Source organism: Zonotrichia albicollis, chromosome 2 (genome assembly GCF_047830755.1).
Source record: "Zonotrichia albicollis isolate bZonAlb1 chromosome 2, bZonAlb1.hap1, whole genome shotgun sequence".
NCBI lineage: Eukaryota > Metazoa > Chordata > Aves > Passeriformes > Passerellidae > Zonotrichia > Zonotrichia albicollis.
In genome coordinates, this window is record NC_133820.1 from 67,086,940 (window position 1) to 67,113,465 (window position 26,526).

The following is a 26,526-nucleotide window of genomic DNA, read 5'->3' on the forward strand; positions in this document are numbered from 1 at the left end:
GGGATGCCAACAAATAAACTGTTCTTCATTTCCTCGTAAAATGCTGTAGAATAAAGTCACAGCAGAAACTGCAATGGAAGGTTTTAGATGGAATATTTATACAGAAAAAGGGGAGAAGAATGGAGTATCATGACTACATTCAATAGCAGGGGAAAAAGCAACCCTATGCCATAAGTTTTCACTGACATTTGAAATGAGATGGGGACATGTACACGCACACCAATAAACATCCTGGTGCAACAGGAACAGATCAATAGATCAAAACACTTAGTGCCAAGCTGCTTTCAGCTCCACTGTTTAAAGTTAATGGAATCATGCTTGGCTAGATTTAGCCCTGTACCCCAGAGTGAATGCTTCCATCAAGTCCATGACAGAAAGCTGCTTGGAGGATCATTGGTTTTACCATGTCCCCATTAGGGGTTGATGCGCATCCGGTACATCTGGAACAGAGCTTCTGATTTTGTTTTCTCTGCCAGCAATCTAATTTGTACAGCCCCAAATTATCCTGCTAGCTGAACCAATGCAAGGTAAGTGAGATTGGTACAGGAAATTGTTCCAAAACTTCACCACTGTGCTGAGAGAAACAGTGCTGTGGATAGAGTTGCACACTTCTGGTACTGTAGGATATGCATATGCAACGACATCCAGAAGACACAGAAGTGTGTACTCAATAGAGCTGACCCCACTTTACTTAATAGACAGTTGAAAATAATGTTACCTAAGTGAACACAGCTTTAAAAACCATGCATATAATATGACTGTAAGAAATGGCTTATTTTCAGTACACAGAAATTGTTCCTTCTTGGGAAAGGGTAATTAAAGACAATACAATTCAAATCTGTGTAACCATAGCTGTGTGGCATTCTAAAGGCAGAATATAATAGCAGTAAATACAACTAGAACTTCTCCTGTCCTATGAAATTCTCTAAACACTGAAATGTAGTTTTAATTATTTAAGTCTCTTTTGGTTACAAAACCCCCAAAATACTGCAACTTATGATTTTATGAGTAGACTCAGATTATGTAGGAAGCAGCTCCCATTAAAAAGCAAATGAGCTGCTTAGTTTACAACTTGTTTCCTTGGGCTTGCTAATAGCCTAAGTAACTTAGAAATAGTCACCCAATCCATAACAGCAGGGACCTTATGTTTAACAAGCCTGTAACTGTGCTTCCTGATCTAACATCTGCTCAATGGTAGGCCTCTAGCAGACAACTACATAGATAAAAACACTCCAAAAAATAAAAAGCCAGAGCATCACGGTAAGTCTATAATTTTAAGTTTAAAAAGCAAACAAGCTCTCTATTATCCCACTTGTGCGAGCAAAATGTGGTTCTGGCACAGGCCTGTTTGGTTGAGTGAACCAACCAAACTTCACTGGAAAACTCACTGCAGACAGTGAATATAGATGGCTTAAGAGAGGATGAATAAAGATGGGCTTTCTTTCAGTTTTACAACTACAGTTCCAAAAGAAGAGGAAGGGAAAAGGAAATCAGCGGATGAATTGCTTTTTAGTTATGTGATATAAGAAAAGTAAATCTTTTATTCAGTGGTTATCCCCAACTTGTAACAGAGGACAGTACACTGTATCACTGCCAAACAGGAACTAAAGCAAGCAGAGGCATAATAGAACTAAATGAAAATGGAGAGACAGAAGATGGTTATGTTGAAGTTCTTCCAGGCTGACAGCTTAGGACATTTAGCTGGTTTCCTATTCAACACAAAATATAGCTGCAGCTGCTGACCTTTAAAAATATATTATACCTGAACAAACCATAGAAGTCTGCTAGGACTGCAGTAAGTCTGGGAAAACTCTTAGCTCTATAATGTTAGACTTTCCTGTTTTGCAAGACTGCTATCAAATCTTCTGGCTTGTAAGAGAAGCTCCCATCATAAACCTCAAAGCCTGGTATGTTTTGTCAGTAATAAGCACTTCAGAAGGCTTATAAACTACAGGTTGTCCTGGACTACGGCACTTCTACCCATGAAAACAGCAGATGAGCTCATTCCACCTGCACTCTGAGCTGCACAGATGTGAGGCTCCTTCAGCTCAAAGGTCAGAGTGCTGCGTTAAAACAACACCTGCTTGGACTAACAAACTCCAATGAAAGTGAAAACCCCTTATGAATGGGCCTCAGCAAGGCCCAGCCCTTCAGCATCTTTGACTCAAATGGTCCTCAAAGGAAGAATAAACTAATTCAAAAGATATTTTTCAGATTGCCACATGTCACACAACTTTTAAAATATGTACTTCATCATATGAAAACAATAAGAAATATAGTAAAATTTCAATTTTCACTTAGCTCTAAACTTCCTTCAGTTCTTTAAAAATTAATTCTAATAGGAATCAGGACTTTTTACTATGACCTGAAGATATATGGACTTGTAGTGATTATTTATAAATAAATATTATTAATAGAAATATAAATATAATACTATAAATATATAAATATAATATAATTTTTCTTCTTGTTTGGGAACTCAACTACAAAGGATACACAGAATCAACTTATCAGTAAACTTCCAAGAGATGAAAAATAAAATCAGAGTAGTAGTCTGCCTGCCCTAACAGCCTTTTCTTTTGCTAGAGGACAATTTTTAAAATGTTGTTGAAATAATTTGTCCAACATCTGCTGACACCTTGGGCTTTTTTGTTGTACTTTATGCATTTCAGTGCCTTCCCAGTGCACACCATTGGATGCACACCAAGTCAGAGGCAGGTTGTTCACAACAACACAATGTCTTGAGAGAGACTTCCATCATGGGGAGTGGCATTCAGCTGCTCCAACTTCCACATCTGACCTACTAAGCCCTAGACTTGTTCTACAGGCAAGGGAAAGAAAAAGGCACCATCTAAAAGGCCACACATCTCATCACAACTCACATGTCAGAAATAGCCAAGAGAAATCATCCTTTTAATCTACTTTAAAGGATGGCCAGGTTATCTAGCTCACATTTAATTTCCAGCCATCTAAATTAGGAATTAAACAGCAGTGAAAAATGAGAGCCCCATTTTAAGATAAGTGGTGGAAACACTATTATATGATAACCTAGTCCCAATGGACAGCTGACATTTTTTCCATGTTGTTTGCAGTACTTTTTCAACTGACCTGTTTTTCTCCTTATCTACAGGGAACTTCCCAGACATGAACTGTGTACATGTATAAATTATATATATATTATATATATATTGCTGCCAAGAGAAAATATCCACTAACACAGGAATCAGTACAGGTCCTGCACAAGCAGATATCTGGGTCATGATTGCATTTTATATTCAGAAGGCATCCAGTGCATTAGGATTGTGAACTCAGCAAGGAACTGTGCTTGCTACTGTCATGTACATAGTTAATATATAACTGAACAGGCACAGACACAGCATGAGAAGTCTCCCATCTCAGAAATACTGAGAGACATCTCTTATCTCCTTGCTTGATCATACTGACTGAAATCTAACAAATTATTTTATTGAATTAGCAATTATGGTTCCAGTTCCAAAATTTGCATGAAAAGAAATAAATTAAGAAGAAAGTGAAGTGACATACCTGTGGGGCATATCCAGGAGGCACATAAATAGTAGGCACTGAACCATTTGGGGACATCATTGGAACCTGAGCAGGACCTAAGTGGGTTACAGAAATATTCAGTACAGCACTATTTAATAATTTGAGGAAGCTAAAAGAACATACTGTGTTGCAAAGTCTTAGTGAAAAATATACAAGATAACATGGATAAACAAAGGCAATGAACTGTACAGATAAAATTATAGCAAAGGGCACTCTTTGCAGTCTAAAAAACAGTTGAACAAAACCAGAAACAAGCTAAAAAAAAAATCCCCAGCAGATATTTCTTCCATCTCTGTCAATAAGCTCACAGAAGAGTTGATGTAAAAACTAAAAACTCAACAGATTACAAAAGAAATACTCCAAGACAAAAGACAATAGAAGAGACTATAAAACAGAAACCAACAAAAATATTTGAAACAAGCTGCTGAAACCAGATAATATTTAGTTAAGAGTTACAAAGAAAATTACTTACAAAATGGCTCTTTTTTACTATGGTCTTACCAACTAAAGTAGTGTCAGTACCACAATAAGTGGTCAGACATGAACTTAAGGTCCCAGGGAAAAGTCAGTGTATTTACCAACTAGTAAGTCTGTTCCAACTAATGGGAGAAGTCAGGACACCATGGTGATCCTTGTACCATGCAAACCATAAAAGAAGGAGCTTACACACACTTAGATAAAGATGACACAGTGGGAATGTGGTAAGGTGGCATTTGTAGATAAAGTTGTGTCTAGAAAATCAGATATCTTCAAAGAGCACAGGGATGCTGTCAAATACTTGGGATTTTCAAAAAGCTTTTGACAATGTCTCTCAAAGACTCTTAAAGAAGTAATGCTGCCTTTGGTTAAAAAGGGAGAAGGTCTTTCCAATAACAACTGATTGGAGAACAGGAAACTAAGAGAAGTAAATGATCATCTTTCAAAGTTCTTTGAGTGACCAAGAAAAGTGTCCCACAGGCACTCAAAGAACCTGCTCTGCATATTAGACAAAGCTTCCAGAAAAGAAAATGAACAGCAAGGCGATAAATTGTTGCGATGTTCTCAGAGAGCAGTAAAGGATCTCACAGTACTCACTGATCAGATGACAAAAACCCAGAAGGAATAATGTTATTAAGTGCAAAGTGATGCATCTGGATAACACCAGAAGTGTTTCTTTACAGCGATAAGCCATAAATCAGATGTAAACAAACACACAATGCAGCTGCTACATGGATTTCTAAAGAAATACCCAGCCAAGGGTTGTCTAGTGGTATTCGCAGAAAGAAAGAGAACATTAAAAAATCATTACTAACAGAACAGGGAACAAGCAGAAAACATCATTATGCTGTGGTATGAACTCATGCTGTACCTCCAATCCTTGAGCAATGTTTTTGACTCCACCTTTCAAAAAGAACACACAGGACTAGAAAAGGACAAAAAAATGTTTACAGCGGCTTTCTGCCGGTTTATCAGGAAAGATTCAAGAGACCAGGAATTCAGGATTCTTCCACCAGAAGATGGTTTAAGGGCTGGCAGCAGAGAAACAGTAAAAGATCTATTTAAAAAAAAACCCTAAAAATGGAAAGATAGAAAATGTATAGTTTCTCATTTGCAAGAAGCAGAGATAGTAAACTAATTCACCAGGTAAATTTTAAAACATATAAGGGAATTTTTCATAAAACGCACAGCTAAATTGTGTAACTCCTTGCTTTAAGAACAGTGTAGAAACTGAAGATTAGGTTCAGTTTGGGAGAAGTAATCCATCAAGAGCTGTAAAAAATATAAGTACTACTTTTGTTTAATGAACAATGAAGTTTCTTCTGTGTGCCTATCACTGTGCTGTGCTCTTTAGTATTTGATACTGGTACAGGCTCAAGAGGGATGTCCTTACATTACTGTGCTTTAAATACACAGGGGAACTAACACTGAATTTTAATAATGAAAGAAATACTGAAACACGGTATAATTTGAACAAGTTTTGTGACAAGATAAGAATGTTGGACACTGTAGGCTGCACTCTGCAAATTTCCAATTCAGTAAACTGTAGCTAGCAAAAGTACCAATCCAATTTACGAAGCTTCAGTAATACTTTTGAAAGGGCATTCATAGTTTCTCCTTAATGTTTTTTAAAACTCTGTTAGATCTGCAAATGGAAAGTACTGAGTAAATGCAAATTACAGTAAATAAGATTAGAACACCTCACTGATACATATGGACTTGACAGAAAAATAAAGGTACCTCTGTCTGAAAGCAAAGAGCAGGGAAAAGCAATGAAAAGTGCTCCTTAGAAAAGCAGCATGCAATCCAACTTGATTGCATGTATTATAGGAACTTCTTTAGAATAAGACACAGAAGTTTGCAAATATGATATCTAAAAAGAATCACAGCTTTATTCTTTAAAATACTAACCCACAACAGGGGGAGGGGGTGAAGAGACTTTTTAGGAACAAGGTCTTCAATGAATTATTCACTGAACTGTGCAACAGCAAAGAATATAAAGACTACAGTGAGCTATAAATTGAGAACTGAACATTCTTCCAGTGTTTTGGCTCATCTGAAACTCAAAAATGTTTCAGCAAAAGTTTCTCCTGAATATGAAGTGCTAAAAAAAATGAAAGTGAAGTAAAAATCAGCAAGAGAACTTAAAATAGTGCATTACCTTACTACAATAAATTCAAAAAGGTCAAAAATAATGGAAGCACACTTATTTTAAGTTGCCATTGAAATAAATAATGGTTTAAATTCTTACATAAGAAGGTGGATTTTATACACCTTGTATCTTGCATTGCTTACCTGCAGTTTTTCTATAATGAGTACAAAACACTGACACTTCCATTAAACTCACAATTTAAAACTATGTAATTTCCAAGTAAATGGAAAATTAAGACCACATTTACTTGAACTTCTTACAGAACAGCATGTCCTTGGGGGATGACGAAACTCACACAGGCAAGCGGTTTCTTTGAGAACTGGTGATTATCTGTATTTGGCTTTTTTGTTTTGTTTTGCTTTAAACATCTAGAGGATATTGTTTAACAACCTTTTCAAGGTTTACTTATTTAGCACTTTAATCTCTCTAACAAACACAGAGCAGTTATCTCCCATCCAGTACAAAGGTTGATTCACAAAGCCATTTTCAGTATACCATAATCTAGCAGTCACAAAAGTAAAGGCATAAACTGAGTGCGTGAACCTAAAAAAGTATTGCACTGTTAGAATAGAGTCAAATCAGTCGTTTCAAAATTTGCATCCCATCTTTTGCACTTTAAAGTACCAAAATTAGCAAAAACATATTTGAATATTCAAGAACTCTAATTTACTTCTGATTAGATTTCAAGTGGCTGTGAAATGAAATTTCTAGGCGGACATCCAAGAAAATGATAAGCATGGGACAAAAAATCGGCAGACTTCACAGGTGTTTTGAATGAACATTGTGCTTTACAGCAAGACTACTGATTTCTTGACAGGAAGCATATTACAACCTGCAAAAGCTTATCTGAAGATAAAATTATAATATGCTATAAAAACGTGTAATGTTTTTTCTTCACTAATGTGAAGATCTCAGCTCTCTTGTGGTGTAAAACACTAAAGAGGAATTTTCATGTTTTTAGGTATTGGCTGGAGAGCTGCATGACAAAACCAGTGTGTTTTACCATGAGGTGAGAGTTATTATAAAGTACCAGCAAACAACAGCATCAGGAGTTCATGTTAAAGAAACATCTAATTTTCCATTGCACATAAAGAGAACTGATTTAATCCAAATCACTGTATAATGAATGTTGATGACTTTGTTGTTGGTAAGGGGAGGTCTCATATCTTTGATACATTTTCAGGTGTACAAGTTCTCTTACATACTAAGTGGAAAAGAAACAATGTGGGAGTGGAAACAAGCACATAACTGGTTTATTACTGAAAAATGTCTCATCAAACTCACTAAGGGTTGATTTACTGGAACTGAACCCAAGACACAGGTGCTTCACCACAGTCTCGATTTATTATTGTCCTAAAATCCCACCAAGGAGGAATACCTCCTTCCCCTAGCAATAGCTGGTGAACTTCTCCAACGTGTCCATTTGAGCAGACTATAGAAACCTCATTATGCTCATTACAGCCACCATAAACATGCAGCAAAATTACCAGCACTGCATCATCGCTAGGATCGTGACAAGCGGATTTAAACACAGCAACACCTGAAAGCCTGAGGATACCGCCACCGCTCTCCTAGCACATACACATTCTTTTTATTTCAACCATGAAGCATCGCTGTATTTTAAGCGGCTCACGAAAGCCCAGGCGAAGGTGCCCACACCGGATTCCGAGCGCCGGGCAGGGAATGCTCTTCCGGGGCACTCCGCGCCCGGCCCTGCGCTTCAGCACCGGCTCCTGCGGCCTCCCAGGGCTGCCCGTCCTGCTCCCCTCACGGCTCCGGGGCCCCCGCGGCCCCCGGCACCGCAGCCACACCCCTCCGAGAGCGCCGCACCGACACAGGGGCCTGGCAGCGCTCCCACTCCTGCCCACAGATATTGATTTTTTTTTTCCTGACCATTGCAGCTGTCCCCCATGCGCCGCTGCCGCACAAGCGCGGAGGCCGCCGGCCCGCAGGTGTCGTGTTTCACCGCGGCGGCCGAACCGGGCAGGCGGGAGTCCTTACCGCTCATTTCGGGCCGGGCCGGGCCGGGCCGGCGGCTGCTCCCGGCGCGCCGCGGCTGCGGGCGGGGCGGGGCGGGGCGGCTCCCTCAGGTGCGCGGCCGGGCCCGCTCCGTTCCGCTCCGCCCCGCGGCCTCTCCGCGCCCTGCGCCCCGCCCCGCCCGCGCCGCCGCTTCAAGGGCCCGCGCCCCGCCGAGAGCCGCGTCCTCTGGCAGCTCGCGGGGTCCCCGCTCTGCTCTGCACTGTAATCTGCCGACTGTCATGCCTGCCGTGATCCCAGTCATTCATCTGAAAGCTTTTACATTAATGAGCATAATTAAGTGCTAAAGAATTACTTAGGCCCAGTCCTTCCAGAGGATTTTCCTTGAGCTGACCTGCTAATCAGTTTACACTTAAGAAAGGGGATGCACAAACAGACCTGGTTGCAAACAAACACTTTCCGGCCCAGCGTTTGGAGAGCCGCAATGACTTTGATAGTAATCTATGTGGATACTGCGGCTCATGAACACTGCTATACTTAGCATTAGTCTAATGTGAACGGTGATGAATCACTGCTATCCCCAGGAGGAAATAGCATTCAGGATTTACTGCAGCACATTAGGTTAACTATGGCTCTATAACCGAACACCCACACTTTGACATCACACAGGCGATGATATGCATCACTGACGCAAGCGCTGACAGGATCAAACACAAAGGCCACAGCAGCAGAAACAATAGAGCGCCAGCTGACGTAGCAGCACACCCCTCTAACACTGATGGGCTGCAGTAAATCAATAGTCCCAGATGCCACAAACAGTTGCACCGCTCTAAGACTTCAAAGTTTTATTTTGGGTTCCCAACAGCTACAACTAATTAAAAAAACCAGCAGTAACAACCAACACCAATTGGTCTACATTTGTCTTGTAAGCCGTGCCTGGAAAATACTTCCAAATTAATACTTTAACTTAACCTCAACATCTATACACATACTAGGTGCAACACAATAAAAGCAAGTAATAAGAAAACAAGAAAGCAAGTGCAGAACTTACTGTTTGGCCTAAGCTGGAGAAGAAGCACAAGAAGGAACTGGGATCACTGCAAGGACACAGGTGATCAGAAGACTTCAGCTGGCAGTGCTCTCAATTTAATGTATCCCTTATGCTCTAAATTCATCCTGACAAAACAATCCCTTCCCTTCCCCCATCCATCTGTCTACTTTTGCCATCAAGGCTGGGGAACAGCAGCTGACAAAGCCTCAACATCAATTGAAATGTATTAACTGACTAGGAAAAAAAAGAAAGGAAACCTATCAGTAGACAGCAGGCTGGCAAACAAAAGGAAAAGCGGAAGGTAAAACATTATCATAGTTCCTTTCAAAAGTGGGGGGCAGGGGGAGCATCAGTTTCTTTTACAGAGACTTTGGAATAATGGATAAAAGAGCAGAAAGCTATGAAGCCTAACTCGAGTATTTCTAAAGATTACATCCTAATGAGATCCTGATCTTTCCCATGAAACCACACATACATATTCACAAGAAAATCCCTTCTCAGGCAAAGTGCAGAGATGACAGGTTCCTATAGCACTTTATCTCTAATGCAGCTATCAGTTTTCTTTTATAATGGCCTGATATACTTTCAAAGGAAAAAGGTGACAATGGTTTCTATGTTCAAATGTTAAAAGTACTTTTATTTCATCTGTTTCTAAACAATGACCATGATGCAATTTTGTAATTAAAAAAAACCCTGCAAGTCCATGCCTTTGAATAGCACAAACTTCATAAGACAATGTTACACTTGGGAATGTGCAGAGGACTGACTGTAGTCGTTTGAGATACTACAATAATAAGACTTTTTATACCTACTTTCTGAAGCAACTCTGTGCCACAGTGAAGAATTCTACTTCACTAAAAAAAAGTAACATTGCTTCAAAGATGTTAATGTGGAAATACAACACACACTTTGTACTGTGCAGCCCAGGCTAAATTACTCTCTTTATTTTGCCAGCTTAGGGCAATGATTTACTAACTATATGGAAGAGTTAGGTCAAAAAATTGTTCACTCCCTCACAGAGTTCCAATTTAAATATTGGGTGAACCATAAATTGCTGCATTTCAGAGGGAGTCAAATGTGATATACCATACAGAGAGGCTTTGATAAAAATGTTATTATTCTTAGCAGGAAAAATAATCTGCACTCATTCTAATCTATCTGCACTGCATATAGCTTAGCTTTTTCTTCAAGGAGAGCCTAATTTCCTAGCACTGATGCTGAGCAGTGCAGATCTGCAACTTTTTCAGGCTTAAATTTAGTATTTGTACATGCTGCTTAACCATGTTGCACTTGATGCATAACATTCAGAATAATCTACAATTTAATCATCTAACAGTTGTTACCACTAGAATTGGTATTTTTCTGATCAGGTGGGTTTGGTTTTTTTTTCTCATATAGCACTGCAGACCAGGAAGTTAAAAAGTTAAGCACTGCTACTGACAGCTGTTAGTGGTTAAGAGTGAAAAGAACAAGTTGGCAGTTCTTGGTGTGTAGACAGTGTCTTCTACAAAAGACTGTGTTGATCCAGAGGAGACAGATCTTGGAAGCAACAAGCATTAACTTCAACTTCCTCCCCCTGCCTGCCTGATTGTGCTAAGAATAGTATTACATAGTATAATTACTTGTAAAAGCCTTTTCATCATCCTGGTATTCAACTTTTTACACTAATGAGGTATTTTATTTACTCACCTGGCTACATTGGCTTGAAACTAGAATGCAGAATTATCTGGCACATTCTGCTGTCTCAGCTGGCACCCAAAGAAGTCTCCTTTCCCATGTGCAAATTTCTTAACATTACTCCTTCCCAAATTATTATGCACACACACACACAGATCTATGTATATATATATATACAAATATACATAAAATTACTTGAATATGATTTACTGAATATTACTTATACAAATCTTATGTATTGATTAAGAAAATCAACAGCATTCATATAAATGCTGGAACAATTTTACCAGATTCTAAGGTGAGGTCTTTTAAAATGATGGACAAGAGAGAAGAGTCCATGGATATAAAACAAACAAAAAAATCATCCATTTGTGCAAACTGGGATTAATGCGTCATATACAGCATGAGAAAACACAGCAAAAAGTCCTATCAGAAAAGGCTGTCAAGAAGAAATTCAGTGCCCAAGTCAAATTTTTATTTCTAATCAAGGCAGACATCTCTAAAGGCATCCTACTCTGAGCCTCTGGAATCTACCAATAACAAGTACTTTCATTTGAAAACCTTTGGGTTGTCTAGGTTTCAATCTAATTATATAAATGAATACAATGCAGATTCATATAGCCCATTTAAAATAAAACCACAGCAGAACAAAAGTTATTATTATTATTATAAACAGCTGAAATCCTCCTAATATGTCAAATAAATACAAAACAACTTTCTTTAAAGAGACCAGTTTGGGAGTAATCATTCCAACTAGAAGATATAAAACTAAGTTAGTAGGATGTGGGGTATTTCAGCTTTCCAGAAATCCCATAATCCTGGATTCTATATGATTTAGCAGAAGAAGGAAAAATAGGTAAATCTAGAAAGACATTGGCTCCACCACTAGAGTTCAAGGGTGCAAAACCAGGCTTAAATCTTTTTCTCAGTATAAGGTAAAAAGTTAATGTCAGCTGCTGATTTCTAAAAACCCTCCCACCCAACAGCTGTCTCACTGAAATTTTACTCTCAGATGTGGTTCTTTAATTAGGTGAGTCTGCTCTTCTGATCAGATGAAAAGATTACTTGTAACAATACTAAGCAGTGGAAAGAGTTTGGTCCTACAGCCCTACTTCTCTTCACACTCACTGTATACAATTATTTTTATGTCTCCATGTGAGGTGTTCACTTGAGTTCACCAACAAAGTTTCTGGCAACTCTGCAGTTCCACAAACAAATGTTCAGATGTTGCTTTCTTAACCATGAAATAGATTTTGAAGTAACACTTCATTACACAGTTTTGTTTCAAATCATGAGTGGAGATAACAATCATGAAGCTGACAATTCAAAAGATGACATTTGTGATGAGAAATCATTCTATCATGCCACAAGCTGTGGCATGGGAACAAGACCCAGAGAAATGATACAGAATCATACGGCAAAAGAGAGATTTAAGACCAAACTGAAAACATCTGATATGTCATCCACCTTACACTTTGCAGCATCTAAAGCAAACACTTAGCTTCAGCAGCCTGATTCACTGACTGCCTCCAGAGGACAAGTCTCTGCTTCTGCACATTCATCACAGCTTGCTCCTCTTTAGGAGAGTGCTATGAACACCAAATGAAGAAATAACCTGGGTCACTTCTGCTGGAGATGGACCACTAGAAACTGGAATGGAACACACTTAACTCATTTAATCCAAGAGCTTCTAAGTGGAAAATTCAGAGCCAGCCTTTAAAACAGGAAGAACCCAGGACTTCACTTAAATCATAGAGGAATCCCCATTACATCGACAAAAAAAGGCAGCTTGCTTTCCCATATATTTTCGTTCTATCTAGAATATTTTTTTTCTGAGGTGAAGATGCCCACCTCCAAAAGACAAAAGAAAAGGCCAACTCAGAATTTCCCAGAGCCTCATGGCTAAGGGACACTGCTGGAATCAGGGAGCTACAGGCTTAGATTCTGTGGTATTTGCAGAGTTCAGATTTGGTTTTGATTGTGGGCAAGTGCTTTAAACAATTTCCTGCTGATGATACTGTTTTCATTTCAGAACAAACTTAATACAACCCAAGTAGACAAGCAGCCTTTCTTTTTGGAGAGACAGAAAGGCATCATTTATATACTGTTTCTATACTGTCTCTGCATTTGATGTCTGTCCCCTGACTGTCTCCTGTGGCCTCATGTTTTGAAGCATTAGAGGCATGTAGGGAATTCCACAGTCAAAACAGGAGAAGCAATGGATTCAGCATGCTTCCTTGGATTAAATCATTATTTAGTGGGTGACCTGGGCTGCATCTGAGACTTCTGCAGCTAAATCTAAGTTACAATTAAGGTGGAATCCAAACATCTTAAACATCACCCCTTGCAATCACAATTCTTCCCACAGACATATTTTTCTCTGTCTTTTCACTAGTGACAAGCCTATAAATGCAGATACAATAGGGGATGCTCTGAAGACAGTGGAAATAAAAGTTTGACCGAAAAACTACTGTTCTTGAACACTGTTATCATTACAATCGACATGATAAGTACTTAAACACTTAGATTAAGATTTTTGGTTCTGCTAATGACTTAAGGTCCACATAAAAGAATTTTCATGTCCATAAAGCTTTGCAGAAATTTGATCCCAAATTAATTAACCCCAAACCAGGATACACATTTAAAAAAGCTAAGTCTGACTGACATGATATTGTCAGTCAGACTTGGCAACACAGAAAGGTGCCATGCTTGCTGCAAACATCTGCAGCCCCTTCTGCAGTGAAATGCTTCTACTATTGACAAATCCCTTAACACTATCAGCCAATTTGCACTGCAAACCTCACAATTTACTGCTCAAAGCGATGTGAAAATGGTTTTCAGGGTCTGCAATCTAACTAACAGAGGCTTTAAAATCTGTATGTTTTAAACTTGTTTTGGAATTTGAAGTTTAAATTTTTTGGTATTTTATGTGACAGACTCCTTGATTCTGTCAATGAACTCTTTACACATCACCTAAACGAGGCATTTTTTTCTACAAATCTCAAGCAAGTTACACATATGGGAAGCATGTGAGCTCAAATACTAAGAGCATCTATAGCAAAGGCTTCTCTTGATAAAAAGCTTTCAGCAATGTTAATAAACATGCATTACCAGAAAGAAAGTATCTGGGAAAGCAGTAAGCTGGAAACAAAGCAGAAACAAAGACAAGCCTATATCATTGCAGTGTTCTCTTCAAATTCAATTTGCTTTGTAACCAAATACGTTTTGGAAAGTAATAGACCCACTGCTTTGGCATCCAAAATGAACCTGGAGCCAGAAAGAACTGTGTAAGGAATCTACTTACCTGTGCCAAACAAGAGGCCAGGGATGAAACAACTAACTTGGCTCAGACGTATAGCAGTTGTCATTCCAAACCAGAAGAAAGGAAAAACGACACATGCATACAGTGGAGTTCCTTACCATACATTATGTATGGATCAATATATCCCTCCATGAAGGAGCTGAGACAAGAAAATTGCTAAATAGCTGCAAAGTAAATGTGCCCTTTGTGCAGAAATCTTTTTATTGCTTCACTATTGTCTGGATGCAGGAGATGAAAATTTTCTGTTGTTGAACCATGAGGGCTCAAGGCCTGAAAAACACTTCATGAATCAAGTCTATTCACCTGCAATTGTAATTTCATTCCTCTCTCCCATTATCATACATCAAGATCCACCATGAATGGATTCTATGTAGAAGCATGAAAACCAATAGCAAAGCAGTACTTTTATCCGTATCTCCCTACTGGACTGCTCTTCTGGAGCACCACTCTCCTATGCAGCCAAGTTTCTTGTAATTATATAAAAGTATTTCACAGCCACTTGATAGCCAACTGGACTCTAGACTAGCTCTGGCATGAATTATTTTTTTTTTAATCCCTGTTGTTTTCTAGCCAACCATTTTTTAGCCAAGCAGATCAAACTCTTCTGCTTTCTTTTTATATTTTCTCCTGAATATCCTAACACTTTGTATTCACAACACCTGGAGTCAGCTTCATTTCATCTTTTGCAAACATGAGTTATCAAATTACAGTTGAAATCTCAGCAGAATCCTGTAAACATCCCTAGCTATACTAACAACAACTGTCCTGATGCATTTTATGATCACGCTAAGCTTTACAGATACATTATACTGGAGATAATATTTATCTTGTGACTCAAATAGATAGCTTGCCTGCTTCTTCTTCCTCCTTATCAAGTTTCAAGTGAGATCCCCATCCATAATTTATTAATCTTATGCACAACCTTGCATAGTATATAACTGCATTTCACCCAGTTCAGGGTACCATTCAAACAACACTCCTTTGGACAACTACTGCATGTTCTTGTTAATCTTTTACCACTTCTGCAATACCGATCTCCTGTGCCATAGAGCTGTCTGGATGATCAGCTTTGCTGAAATACCAAGTATTTCTAGAATGTCTTGTTAGCTAAAAGACACCCGAGTGCATTGATTACTGAGTGATTAAGGAGGAATATATTTACATCCTAGGCTGGCTGTGTATCATGATTTAGCATTCAATCCTTTCCTAATTCATGCACAATTTAGAACTGTTAACAAAAAAAAGAGGTTATACTGAGTCTGCTGAAGGTCTTTGGAAATAGTGATCAAAAACATTCTGTGCTATGCTTTCAAGGAACAGGCAACATGCAGGTTCCTGCAATTCATTACACCGGCATTTTCTACTCCTGTCTGCTTCCCTCCAAAACAACATCCTAAATAGATGTTGTTTTAGTATATATGTTTTAGTGTAATAGTAACCTTACCCAACATTAAGCCTATTTTTCTATGTGGAATGTTCCCCGGCACCTCAGACCTTTTTTCCACCTCTCTGAAGCTGCACAGAAATGTTTACTGTACTACTTGCCCAGACCCAGCAGCACCATACAAGAAGACGATCCAGTACATTTATGTGCTCCTGAAAATAACTCCAAACCCAATACCCTTCTGTTTAACTACTGTCACCAACATGAGACTAGATTCTTTCCCATCAAAAATAATGGATCTGTTTTTCACTTGAGAGGACAAGGCTCAGTAACGAAAAAAAAAAATGACAACACACTGAAATTCTATGAACATAATGCACAATTGGAAAGCTATTGTAGAGAAATCAGCGCTCTGTATGGCGTTTGAAAGACCTGACAGAGGATGAACAAAGAAAGCTGTGTGGGCATAATAACAATCTACTATGTGTCATATCTTTGCTGGAAAGTGATGCAAGGAAACTTTGAAGTGTATATAGCTGCAATTAAAAGAAAAGATAGGGTATTTCCAAGGTACATTTTCCTCCTGTTCAAGCAATTTTCATTTTCAGAAGCATTAAAAGGGTGTAGTAAGCATAAAACAGTATCTTTTATAAATATTTTATTGAAAATGCTGCATACTTATGTCAGATTTACAACCTGTGTAGAAATGCACTAACACACATAGGCCACAAGTGAAAAAGTGATCAAACCATCAATAATTAATCTCAAAACCCTCATGCTGAACAGTGCTCTTGTATCCCTTTGTAGTACAAATCAGGGAAATGAATGGAAGTTGGTCTCACACTAGCCAGTCCTCTACACCTCTGATCAATATTTGTTGATATTCACTCTTATTTTTCAGCTCTCTTGGCAGGTGATTTTTAAAACTTATTCATGTTGGAAGAACTTGAACTGGTTCCAGTTGTTTAGACTGCCCTTGTAACTTACTAAATATTTTCACTCATTAATGCATTGCATAACCACCAGATGCTCCCCAAAACTGCACCACCAGCAGTATGAAACTAAGGGGAGATAGTCACTCTGCTTTTGACCCCTATTCAGAAAAAAAGTCTCTTTCAGAAAAAACAAAGTTTAGCTTCTCAAATTCCCAAACTCACCTTGGGCATTATTTAGGCACCCCAAGGATCTGTCTGTAAGCTTTATTTGTGTGTGCTATCTCTTGAAAAATAAGAGTAAAAACTAGATAAGATTTCAGATTTAACTAAATTTTAAATCTAGGTAAAAGTCAAAGTCCCTTTTTTTTTTGTATATCTAATCTGATTCAAAATCTTTGCCTGATCACAAAACAAGAAACAAGATACAAAGTATATGGAAAGCATAACTAAAAGATAAATGCATACTTAAGTATGTATCAAATAATTTTCCAAATCTGCCTGCTGCTTAAGAGCTTTACTGAGACATCTCTTGGCTGCATAAACCAAAAGAGTTAACTCTGTCCACAGAGTGATGCCTTTCAGAGTACAAACTCTTTAAGTCTAAAGCAGCTGAGGATGCAATACAATAGCATTTCACTTAAATGCTATCTTTCAAGAGACAACTTGTTGGCAAAACAGAGAAGAAAAGAAAGGCTGACCACTCTCTGTATATTAACTCCTTTTAAGAATTAATGAGCAATAATATTTACTACTGGTTTTGCATTTATAGTTCTTACTGCAGCTCTTTCTTCAGCTGCCTACAAAGGCACATCCATCCAACCTCTGAACTGTAAAGATCATCCAAGGGAAACACATTATGCATAGTATTTATGAAAATGGCCCCTATATAGAGCATCAAAGCAAAAGGTTAAGTGGAACCATTGAGGAATGGTCTGCTGGAAAAACAAATGGAGAACAAGCAAAGGAGATAAACCATATCCTCACTGAACAGCTGATTAATCAAAAGGCAAGGAAGGTGTCATAAGCTTCTCTAGAAGCTCCAGTACCATTAACCTGAGACCCATCTACCACTTACTGGATGCTATACAGTCACTTGAAAAAATCTCAAGCTCTTTGAATGATGTCCTAGAGCACCTGCCCTAGACAACTGATTTTCCTAGGACAACTAGAAAGCCCTCTGTAGTGTCAGAAAGAGCTTCTCTCTGGCATAAAAAACAAGAACAGCAGTGTGGATAGCTGTATTCACTTCCAGTGAATTTGGCTGTTCCAACTTTGAAACCTCTTATGATTACACTGTTTCTTAATGGCTTTAAGTGGCTGAACTTACTTGTAACCAGTCTTTAACTCACATTACACAGGAGCTGTTTATATTTGTGCACAGCTAGCCTATATGTAATGACCTTGGTTATCTTCTGTCTCTTCTTCCTTTCCCTCATTTGGATAATAAACTGCTTTAGATGTAAAACTGATTGCTGCATGTCTGCAAAAGGAAGAAGGGGAACTTACATTACCATAATTTTAAATCAAGTTGAAGAAGAGTGACATGATCATGTAAGTCATGCAAGCTGACAAAACCTCAGCCATTTCACAGACAGTCAAAAAAAGACAGCTATTAATTTACTGTTAATAACACATGCACAGCCACATCTATCAAGCCATGTGCTGCTGATTCATCTCTTACTACAAAACAAAACAAAAAAGCAAAACCAAGAACAGAGTTAAAAATCCCTGGATTCAAAGTTGCAACATTTAGTTAGATATTACATTCTTGCAAGAACATACAACACATTAGCCTTGCACAGGTGAAAATGAAAGAAAGGGAGACTAACTTCCTGGCTACCCAACAACTTGGCATCAGAGAAGGCACTGAGGCAGAGAAATGCCAGCTTGTTGTCATGGGTGTGGGTCTGGGCATGTATGAGGAACTGGCTTTGTTTTGAGGAATTCTGGAAAAACAATGGCCATGAGAGCTGCTCCACAACTATGAAGCCTCTTTTCCTTCCTAGTGTGTCTGCAACCCTTCACAACTACCAAGGGCCTGACAGTGGCAGTGGCACAAAATAAGGCAGCCATGACTACAAGTGGGCAAGAGTAAACCAAAGTCAATTCAAAGCTATTTCTTACTAACAATAATTCTGTGATAGAAGTCTGAATAGTTTAACAGCTACAACTATACTTCAAGAATTCAGCAATACAACTTGAATTGCACAGGGTGGGACTATAAGGAACTCTCCTGAGGTCTCATCTAACAATGCACAGCATTTTTCAACAGATGACACACCAGCCTGTATTCGTACTGTACATAGTTGCGAAAGAGGATCCAGCAAAAGTCCTTTATGCACAAAGTTCTAGCCTTTCCATTTTCATGAAACCCAGCACAAAGTCCATTTATAAACACTGTTTGAGTTTCTACAAAATAAAAGCCCTATTTGTTTTTAAATAATCAGATAATGAAATTAAGGAACTTCTTCCACTCTTTAATATTAGCAATTTTCATGAATCTTTATTATTTTAGTTAATCAGATTGCATCCAATTAAGATAAAGTTTAAGCTATCAGTTTAAGTTATGCTAAATGTTTGTACATTAAGTGAAAATACCAAGTAAAATGCCCACAGCTCTAGTTTTTTTAATTTAATTCAAACTGCTTACATTAGACAAACTTTCTACTCAGAGAAAACTACTAACTACATCTACTTACTCTTACAAGAACAGATCCTACCAGTTTCCCCCTCATAAAGCAAGTAATATAGGGCTATTTCTTTCCCATCAACAGCATAGTCAGAGAAGAAATCAAATCAGCTGATTGCAGTGCCCTGGGAATATTCTAATATTGCCAGACACAAACCTGTCAAGCCTAGCATGCTTCATACAAGGCTCATCCAACAGATTCCACACTGAGGCAATAACAGCACCTGTATCTCAGCAGCTTGAGTTAATACTTCACAGCCTTGGGGCTAGACATGTCTGACTAGAGTAATGGAAACCAAGTTTTAGGGGCATTCTCCAGCTGCAACGTAGGGCTGTAAATTCATTCCCAACACGCACCTCCAAGAACCAGTACCATCCTTGTAAAATGTGATGTGAGATGCTCATGGAAATGGATGAGTTCAAAGAGTTCAGGTGCTTGAGGACAAAGACATTCACTGAGGGTACAACTGTGAATCAACACACCTAAATGAGGCATTTTCAGGATGTAGCCTTATTTATTTCAGCTTATAATAGCCAAGCTTTAGTTACAAAATGGAGACATCTCATTTAGGTATCTAAAATTATATGTCTCTGTGCAAGTTAGGACTTCAAACTCCCGTTATAGTAAGTGGAGACCTACTTGGTACAGACAGTGGAGCCTAGAGAGCTATTGAGTGCAAACTGATGTCAGCTGAAAAGCACTGAGTGCACTATACCTAGTGACTAAATCTTCACTAGTTTCAATGGGAGCTCAGATCCAAGGCCACATATAGAAACACACATTTAGACACCTAAAATTAGATGACTTCACTATGCAGCTGAAGCACTGAGATTTCAAACAAAATGTCTCCAGAACCTTCCTACAGTCAGGCTGAGTTTGCAGTGGAGTCAAAAAAAGGAATAAAGGAGAAGATTAAAGAAGATACAAGGGAAGATTAATTGATCTGAATATACCGGAAAAATCAAACAGGAAAAGAAGAACCTGACTGAACACTTTACAATGAATATAGAATTTTATGAACTTACATATCATGAATGAAATAAGATAGAACAAAAGTTTAAAAATATCTATTAGAAGAAAGAGAAATAACCAAGGCAATAAATATTAGGCATGTTTTGTCCATATAAAGATATTGACTCTCTTTAACACATTTTAAACAGAAATGAATGGCAGAAAACTCTTTTTCCTAAGACGCACTACAGTCAACAACTGAGAGATATGAATTAATGCATTCCCTTTTTTTCTTTAATTTGCTACTGCAGAAGAGGATAAAACAAGTCTAGTTTGCTTTTCAATCAAACTTTTACCAAATTCAATTTGTTCTGGGAATAGAATGTTTTAGAAGTCTAGTATTTATAACACTAACAAAGTAGGTATAACAGTAATGTGAGCTGCTCTGGCAGAAAAGCAGCATGATAAAGTAAGTTTTTCCAATAACAGCTTCTTGTGTCATCCCTGCCTGCTTCTTTAATGGCTCAATGAGACTGGGACCACAAAGACCTGGTCAGTCATCAGAATTAATGGAGGACAAGGTCAGGCAGTTCCCAGAGAAGGCTGAGGGAGCTCTGTTACGAGGTTAATTCTCATGGTCACTCTCAGAGCAGACAGAGGCCAATCCAAAGGAGAGAATTCCGGATTGCTGTGTTTTATTCTTGTCCAGAGAACGACCTTGTTTTGCACTACTTTGAAATTTTCATTGAGGTAGCACAACAAATTTGAAAGATGGTCGTGACTCTAGAAGACTGCCTCTGCCCTGCTGCAAGAGGGCCTACAGACCCAAGGAGATGTGTCTGACCCCAGCTTTAACTCAGCACTTGTTCTAGAAGAGCTACAGCAGCAGGGCTTACAGGCAAGTTTTACCTGCCAATAGTACTTGACTTATGAACTGAACTTGTGCTACGTGTCAAAGCCAACGCATGAGCATTCCACATGTGCTGCAGTGAGGGCTTAGATACATCATTTCTTTACCTCACCAGAAGGGTGTCACAGACATATTTTATGAAAAATCCTTTCGTTAGGATCTCTTCTCCTGAGAAGCTTCAGCTTCTCCATGTTTTGCTGCTTTAGAATGTGATTTGGAGAATTGTTTACCCAGCATGTGAAATTATTTTTACTTGATGACCAATGACAGCCACCTGTGTCAAGGCTGTGAGCAGTCACAAGATTTTATTATCATTCCATTCCCTTTCCTTGCTAGCCTTCTGATGAAATAATTTCTTCTATTCTTTAGTGTAGTTTTAATATATAATGTTCTTTTAATATAATATATATAATAAAATAATAAATCACCCTTCTGAAACATGAAGTCAAAATTCTCATCTCTTCCCTTGTCCTGGGACCTCTGCAAACACTGCTACATTTAGTGAGCCCCAAGTGAAGAACATTGCCATAGAAGGGTATTTGCCATATTTCAATCCAATTTTTAGGCTAACCTACCAGCAAAAGGTAGAATGGTTAAGTCTTCAACAATATTTGCAAGGGCATTCATGCACCCTGTTTATCAATCTAAGCTATAAAAAGACAGCTCCTACTTAAAATTATTTTGAAATGAGACAGCTCCAAATCAAGCTGCTCCAACCACGCTTTGTGACCACTTTCCCTCATCATCTTGTTTCAATACAAAATGGAATTATGTATCCTCTGCAGTCATACTCCCACATAGTTGGCCAATACTAATATTATTTTTAGTTTGAGTGCAGATATCTAGAAATAGAAAAACTTTAATTTTAAAAAAAATTGTGTATATTGAAGGTCATTCCCAAAAAGAGGTGCTTTAGAGTTAGTACTCCTACAGACTCAGCTCCGACCCTCTGCACAGACATCCTTAACCAATAATTAATTAGCTGCAAATCACTGTAGCTTGCTCTGACCCCATATTTTCAGTTGATTTGTCTTAGCTTCCCTCAATGCCTTTTATAAAGGCCCTCTAAATATTTCCAGTGGAGATCCTAAAATTAATATGTAGAAAAGGAAGTTAATCTAAGTATCCATATCCAGTTTCAGTCTTACATAATATCTTTAGTCTTCTACATAGAAGGAATGGAGATGACAACTGAAATAATTTACCATTTAGGGTGAGGGGTTTTTTAGATTTTGTTTTTGTTTTGAGGGGTTTTTTAGATTTTTTTTTTTTAATTAACTGATACATAAATACTTAGATCTATTTTCAGAAGGCTAATGTGGAGAAAAGCTGCAAATCATCATTAAAGATGAAAAGGAAAGCAAATAAACTTACACATGTTTTCATGCAGCATTTCAGTATTTAGAAATGAGAAACACATAAATGGAAACAAGGATGAAAAATCAGTTTCTTCTCAGGCTACAGAAAGAAAAAGAGCACCCAGAGCAGCTTCTCTGGCTGGCTTCAGTAAGCTGTTCTTAATAGAAGCAGGAAAACCAATGCACTAGATCTCTGTAATACACACCTGAGTTTACTTGTAAGGGGTCCATTACTCAGGCTATTAAGCTACCTAGAAGACTAGATGTGCTCTAGGAGAGAACTCTTGTTAATAGTGTTTTACTGCTTTTGCTAGTTTGTTCCATTACTAGAGCTGTGTATTTAAATAAATGTTCTTTTATTCCTAAACTTTACCCAGTGCGAACGTGGATACTGAGTAATTTCACAAACAAGATATGGCATTTCTAGAGGTGATGTCACCCTTTAAGTCTATAAATGTGACCACTGCTGTAGTGCCAGGTATTTTTGCATTATAAAATCACCACAGAATGACAGCACACACTTCCTCCGCTTACCACAGTGGTTTAGGATTTGATAGTAAGCTATGGTGGTCTTGTGAGGGAAGCATCTCCCAATGACCATTAGCAACTAACAAAGTCCCATTCTTAGGGGTCTGTGGCAACTCATACAGAATTTATGACAGGTCTTTAACCACTTCCAATATTAAAATAAAACTCAACACCAAAGGACAAGATGATATTTGAACAAGATAAATGTAGGGGGCTTTGCTTCAAATGTACTTAAATAGCAGTTACTTTCAGATTTTTAAGATGCTCAGTCTGGCTGCTGTAACAGTATCTGCAAACAATCAAAACCACACCAAGCCTGACAGCAGAAAAGAGTAGAAAGTAGATTAAAAGCTGCCCTGCAGAAAACTTGGGGATACTGGTGGATGAAAAACTAGACACAAGCTGGCAATGTGCACTCACAGCCCAGACAGCCAACTCTATCTTGGGCTGCATCACAGGCACTGTGTCCAGCAGGATGAGGGAGGGGATTCTCCTCCTACCTCGAGTCCTGGGCTCCTCAGCACAAGACAGACATGGACTTGAAGAGGGTCCAGAGGAGAGCCAAAAAAATGGTCAGAAGGTTGGAGCATTTCTCCAGTGAAGACAGGCTGAGAGTTGGGCTTGTTCAGCCTCAAGAAGAGAAAATGCTGGGCATACCTTATTGCAGCCTTTGATTATATAAAGGGGTTTATAAAGCAGATGGAGAAAGACGTTTTATCAGGGTGTATTGTTACAGATCAAGAGGCAGCACTTTAAACTGAAAGAGAGGAGGCTTAGATTTGATATAAGAAAGAAATTTTCATGAGGGTGGTGAGGCATGGTCAGGGGTTGCTCAGAGAATTGTGGATGCCCCATCTCTGGAAGTGCTCCAGGCCAGACAGGATGGGGCTCTCAGCAACTTGGTCTAGTGGAAGGTGTCCCTCCCCATGGCAGAGGAGTTGGAAATAGATGACCATTGAAGGTCTCTTCCAACCCAAACCATTCTGTGATTCTGTATGAGTTTTATTCTCAAAATTTTTTGGGTAATGGACAGGTTTGGTTTTGCAAAGCTCAAGCTGATCTTAGAACGAACTGAAGTTTGTGTTTCACTACTGTAGTCTCAGAACTGATGTATCTTCTTTTCCTCTATAATTCCTTGAAAACACTTTTCAGAAGAATCTTATTTCTTATTTCAAAGAGAAAAAATCAGGTTAAGCTTGCTCAACTTTCATTCCAGAGCCTAACCTTAACACCAATACTTCATTTAATTTCAAAGCATGAAGTATTTATGACTCATTCTAATTTACATAAGTCTTCTTATTCTATTATGAAAATGGCAATTTTCCTTTGCAGAGACATATAGAACATGGTCTCTCTTATTGTGTCAAGTAACATTTAATAGCCTTTAGCGGTAACTTGGGACTGTTACAAAATGTCCTCGAGATGAGTCATCTTCATTCATTTATTCTGCAATAGGAAGAATTCATGAATGAGTGATCTGCAGTAATTCACTTCTACAAAGAGAGCCCATTCATACATTTCAAACCTGGTTTTCTGAATCACTGTAATATAACTGATTACTTCATATTAACAGAAGAAAATTTTGGCTTAAGGAAAGTTTCCACAGAAGTCCAGTATATGAGAAATTTCTAGTATATGAGAAAATTTTTGTATATTTAAAAGATTTGTAGGATATGAGAAAATTTTCATATATTTAAAAGACCTCTTTTGAAAATAAACATTTTGGTCTAACACATGGTTACACAGACAGATGTTCCTATCTACCTAGTAAGGAATGCATGGTATTTTTGTAAAGTTAGGGACTGACAAATGGTTTAAATTGAAGCTGCATCAAGGGGGAGCACAAGTTGTCACTATCAGACAAATCACTAGGCAGGCAAAGAAAATATTTTATAATATCTGAAAAATATGGTCATTGGCACACAGACGTGCTCAATCAAAACTGTATTTAAGTCAAAATACAGACAACAGAAACCCAACTATGATCCAAGACTCCTAACTACAGAATTACAAAGTAACCATGCTTCTTATTCTACAGAAATAAAGAATAAAATACATGTTATTTTAATTCATTAAAAGATCACCAGAATAAAGCAATGGAATTCACTAAAGATCAAGGGTCTCCCTTAACCATCACTGCTCTCCTGCCATACTTAGGCGATTTCAAACCAGGAGTTATTCTTAAGAGTCTTTTCACTCAATATTATTCACTCAATATTCCACTGCCATGGAAGAGGACTACAGTAAGAAGCTGCTTCTCACTTAATGTGGTTCCAAACCAGTCAAAGCTTTACAGACCACCTGTGAGAGCAGACATGTGGTAAGTCAGTACAAAGACCCGCATGCAAATGCAGCATTTTCTTCAGAAGCGTAGTTCACAGAAAACACATTGCGTGCTTCTCCATTAATTAGTGCTTTAAGCTTTCATTACTTCATTTACTCAAGGACAGCTCTAAACAGCCACTTTATTCCTTTCCTTTCTCCTGAAGAGATGCTAACTCTCATCATTTTTAGGTTGAGAAATTTTACCCTATGTACAGTTTTGCCAAAGCAAGGACAGTTCTCTTTAAAAATAGAATAGATGACAAGAGCAGCATGAAGATTGACAGTGCATCTGAATGTCTCCAACAGGCGAATATTTGATGCAAAAAACCACAATTAACATTATGGTTAGATTTATTAACAATCCACATTGACTTCAGCAGATAGCATAGTATCAAGGTGAATTGACCAGTAATAAAGCCCAAGAGAGATTTAGAATTATCCAAGGAAGCATGACTTACCAAATCAAACGAATGTATCTGACTACCTGCACTGTTATCTGGGATCCACAAGCAGCTCATTACTTCTCAACTTCCACTCTTTCATTTTAGTACTATATTTACATAATTTCAATTTTTTATATCATACATCACTGAAAAAACTGCATATGTGTTCTTTGCAGAGACTTTTAAGTCAGAGAATTTAGGAGACTTTTAAGTCAGAGCCATCTTCATGCTTGCTTTTTAAATAAAAACATCTTTGTACATTTATCCAAAGCATTCTCATTATGTATTTCCACATCTATAACTATGATTTCACTTAACAATTGAGTGCATACAGTAAATAAAAAAATCAAGGAACTGATGTGAGCTTTCTTTCTTACTTTCAAGACAATGCACTAGACTCCTGCAGCTGTAACCCATTTTGCAGACTGATAATCCATTTTGTAGACAAGTCAAGGGCAAACTATGTCTGAGAAGTTGTGGCAGAACAAAACAGGAAGGACCAACACAAAATTACTCTCTATAGTTTACACTATCTAAAATAGTTTGTTTTATACAAATCTCTGCACAGAAATAACCACAGAGCAGACACTCCTCATGAGCTGCAATACATATAATGAAAAAGAAACAGCATCAATTACTAAGGGAATTTCTTCTTTAAGGAAGATAGACCAAACAACCCAAAAGGTAGAAAGATCCATTGGTACAGCACTCAAAACCACAGATATGTCTCACAAGTGGCAAGAATTGACCAGAAAAGCAGTATTCAAAAGATCAAGTACAAC

At 38.2% G+C, this 26,526-nt stretch overlaps 1 protein-coding gene across 7 annotated transcripts in view; it reads right to left on the minus strand.

The window, feature by feature from the left end:
- The window catches only part of FNDC3A (fibronectin type III domain containing 3A), a 111,605-nt gene that overhangs the window by 46,138 nt on the left and 38,941 nt on the right, over positions 1–26,526 (minus strand). For 4 of the 7 annotated variants that reach the window (XM_014263879.3, XM_005482384.4, XM_026790599.2 and 1 more), the window contains one exon: positions 3,544–3,620. In XM_014263879.3, coding sequence (XP_014119354.1) covers positions 3,544–3,620 — 77 coding nt within the window. Of the gene's footprint in view, positions 1–3,543; positions 3,621–8,086; positions 8,350–8,608; positions 8,709–26,526 lie in introns of those variants that run through there. The other 3 variants (XM_074535423.1, XM_014263881.3, XM_074535422.1) reach the window with 3 other exon arrangements.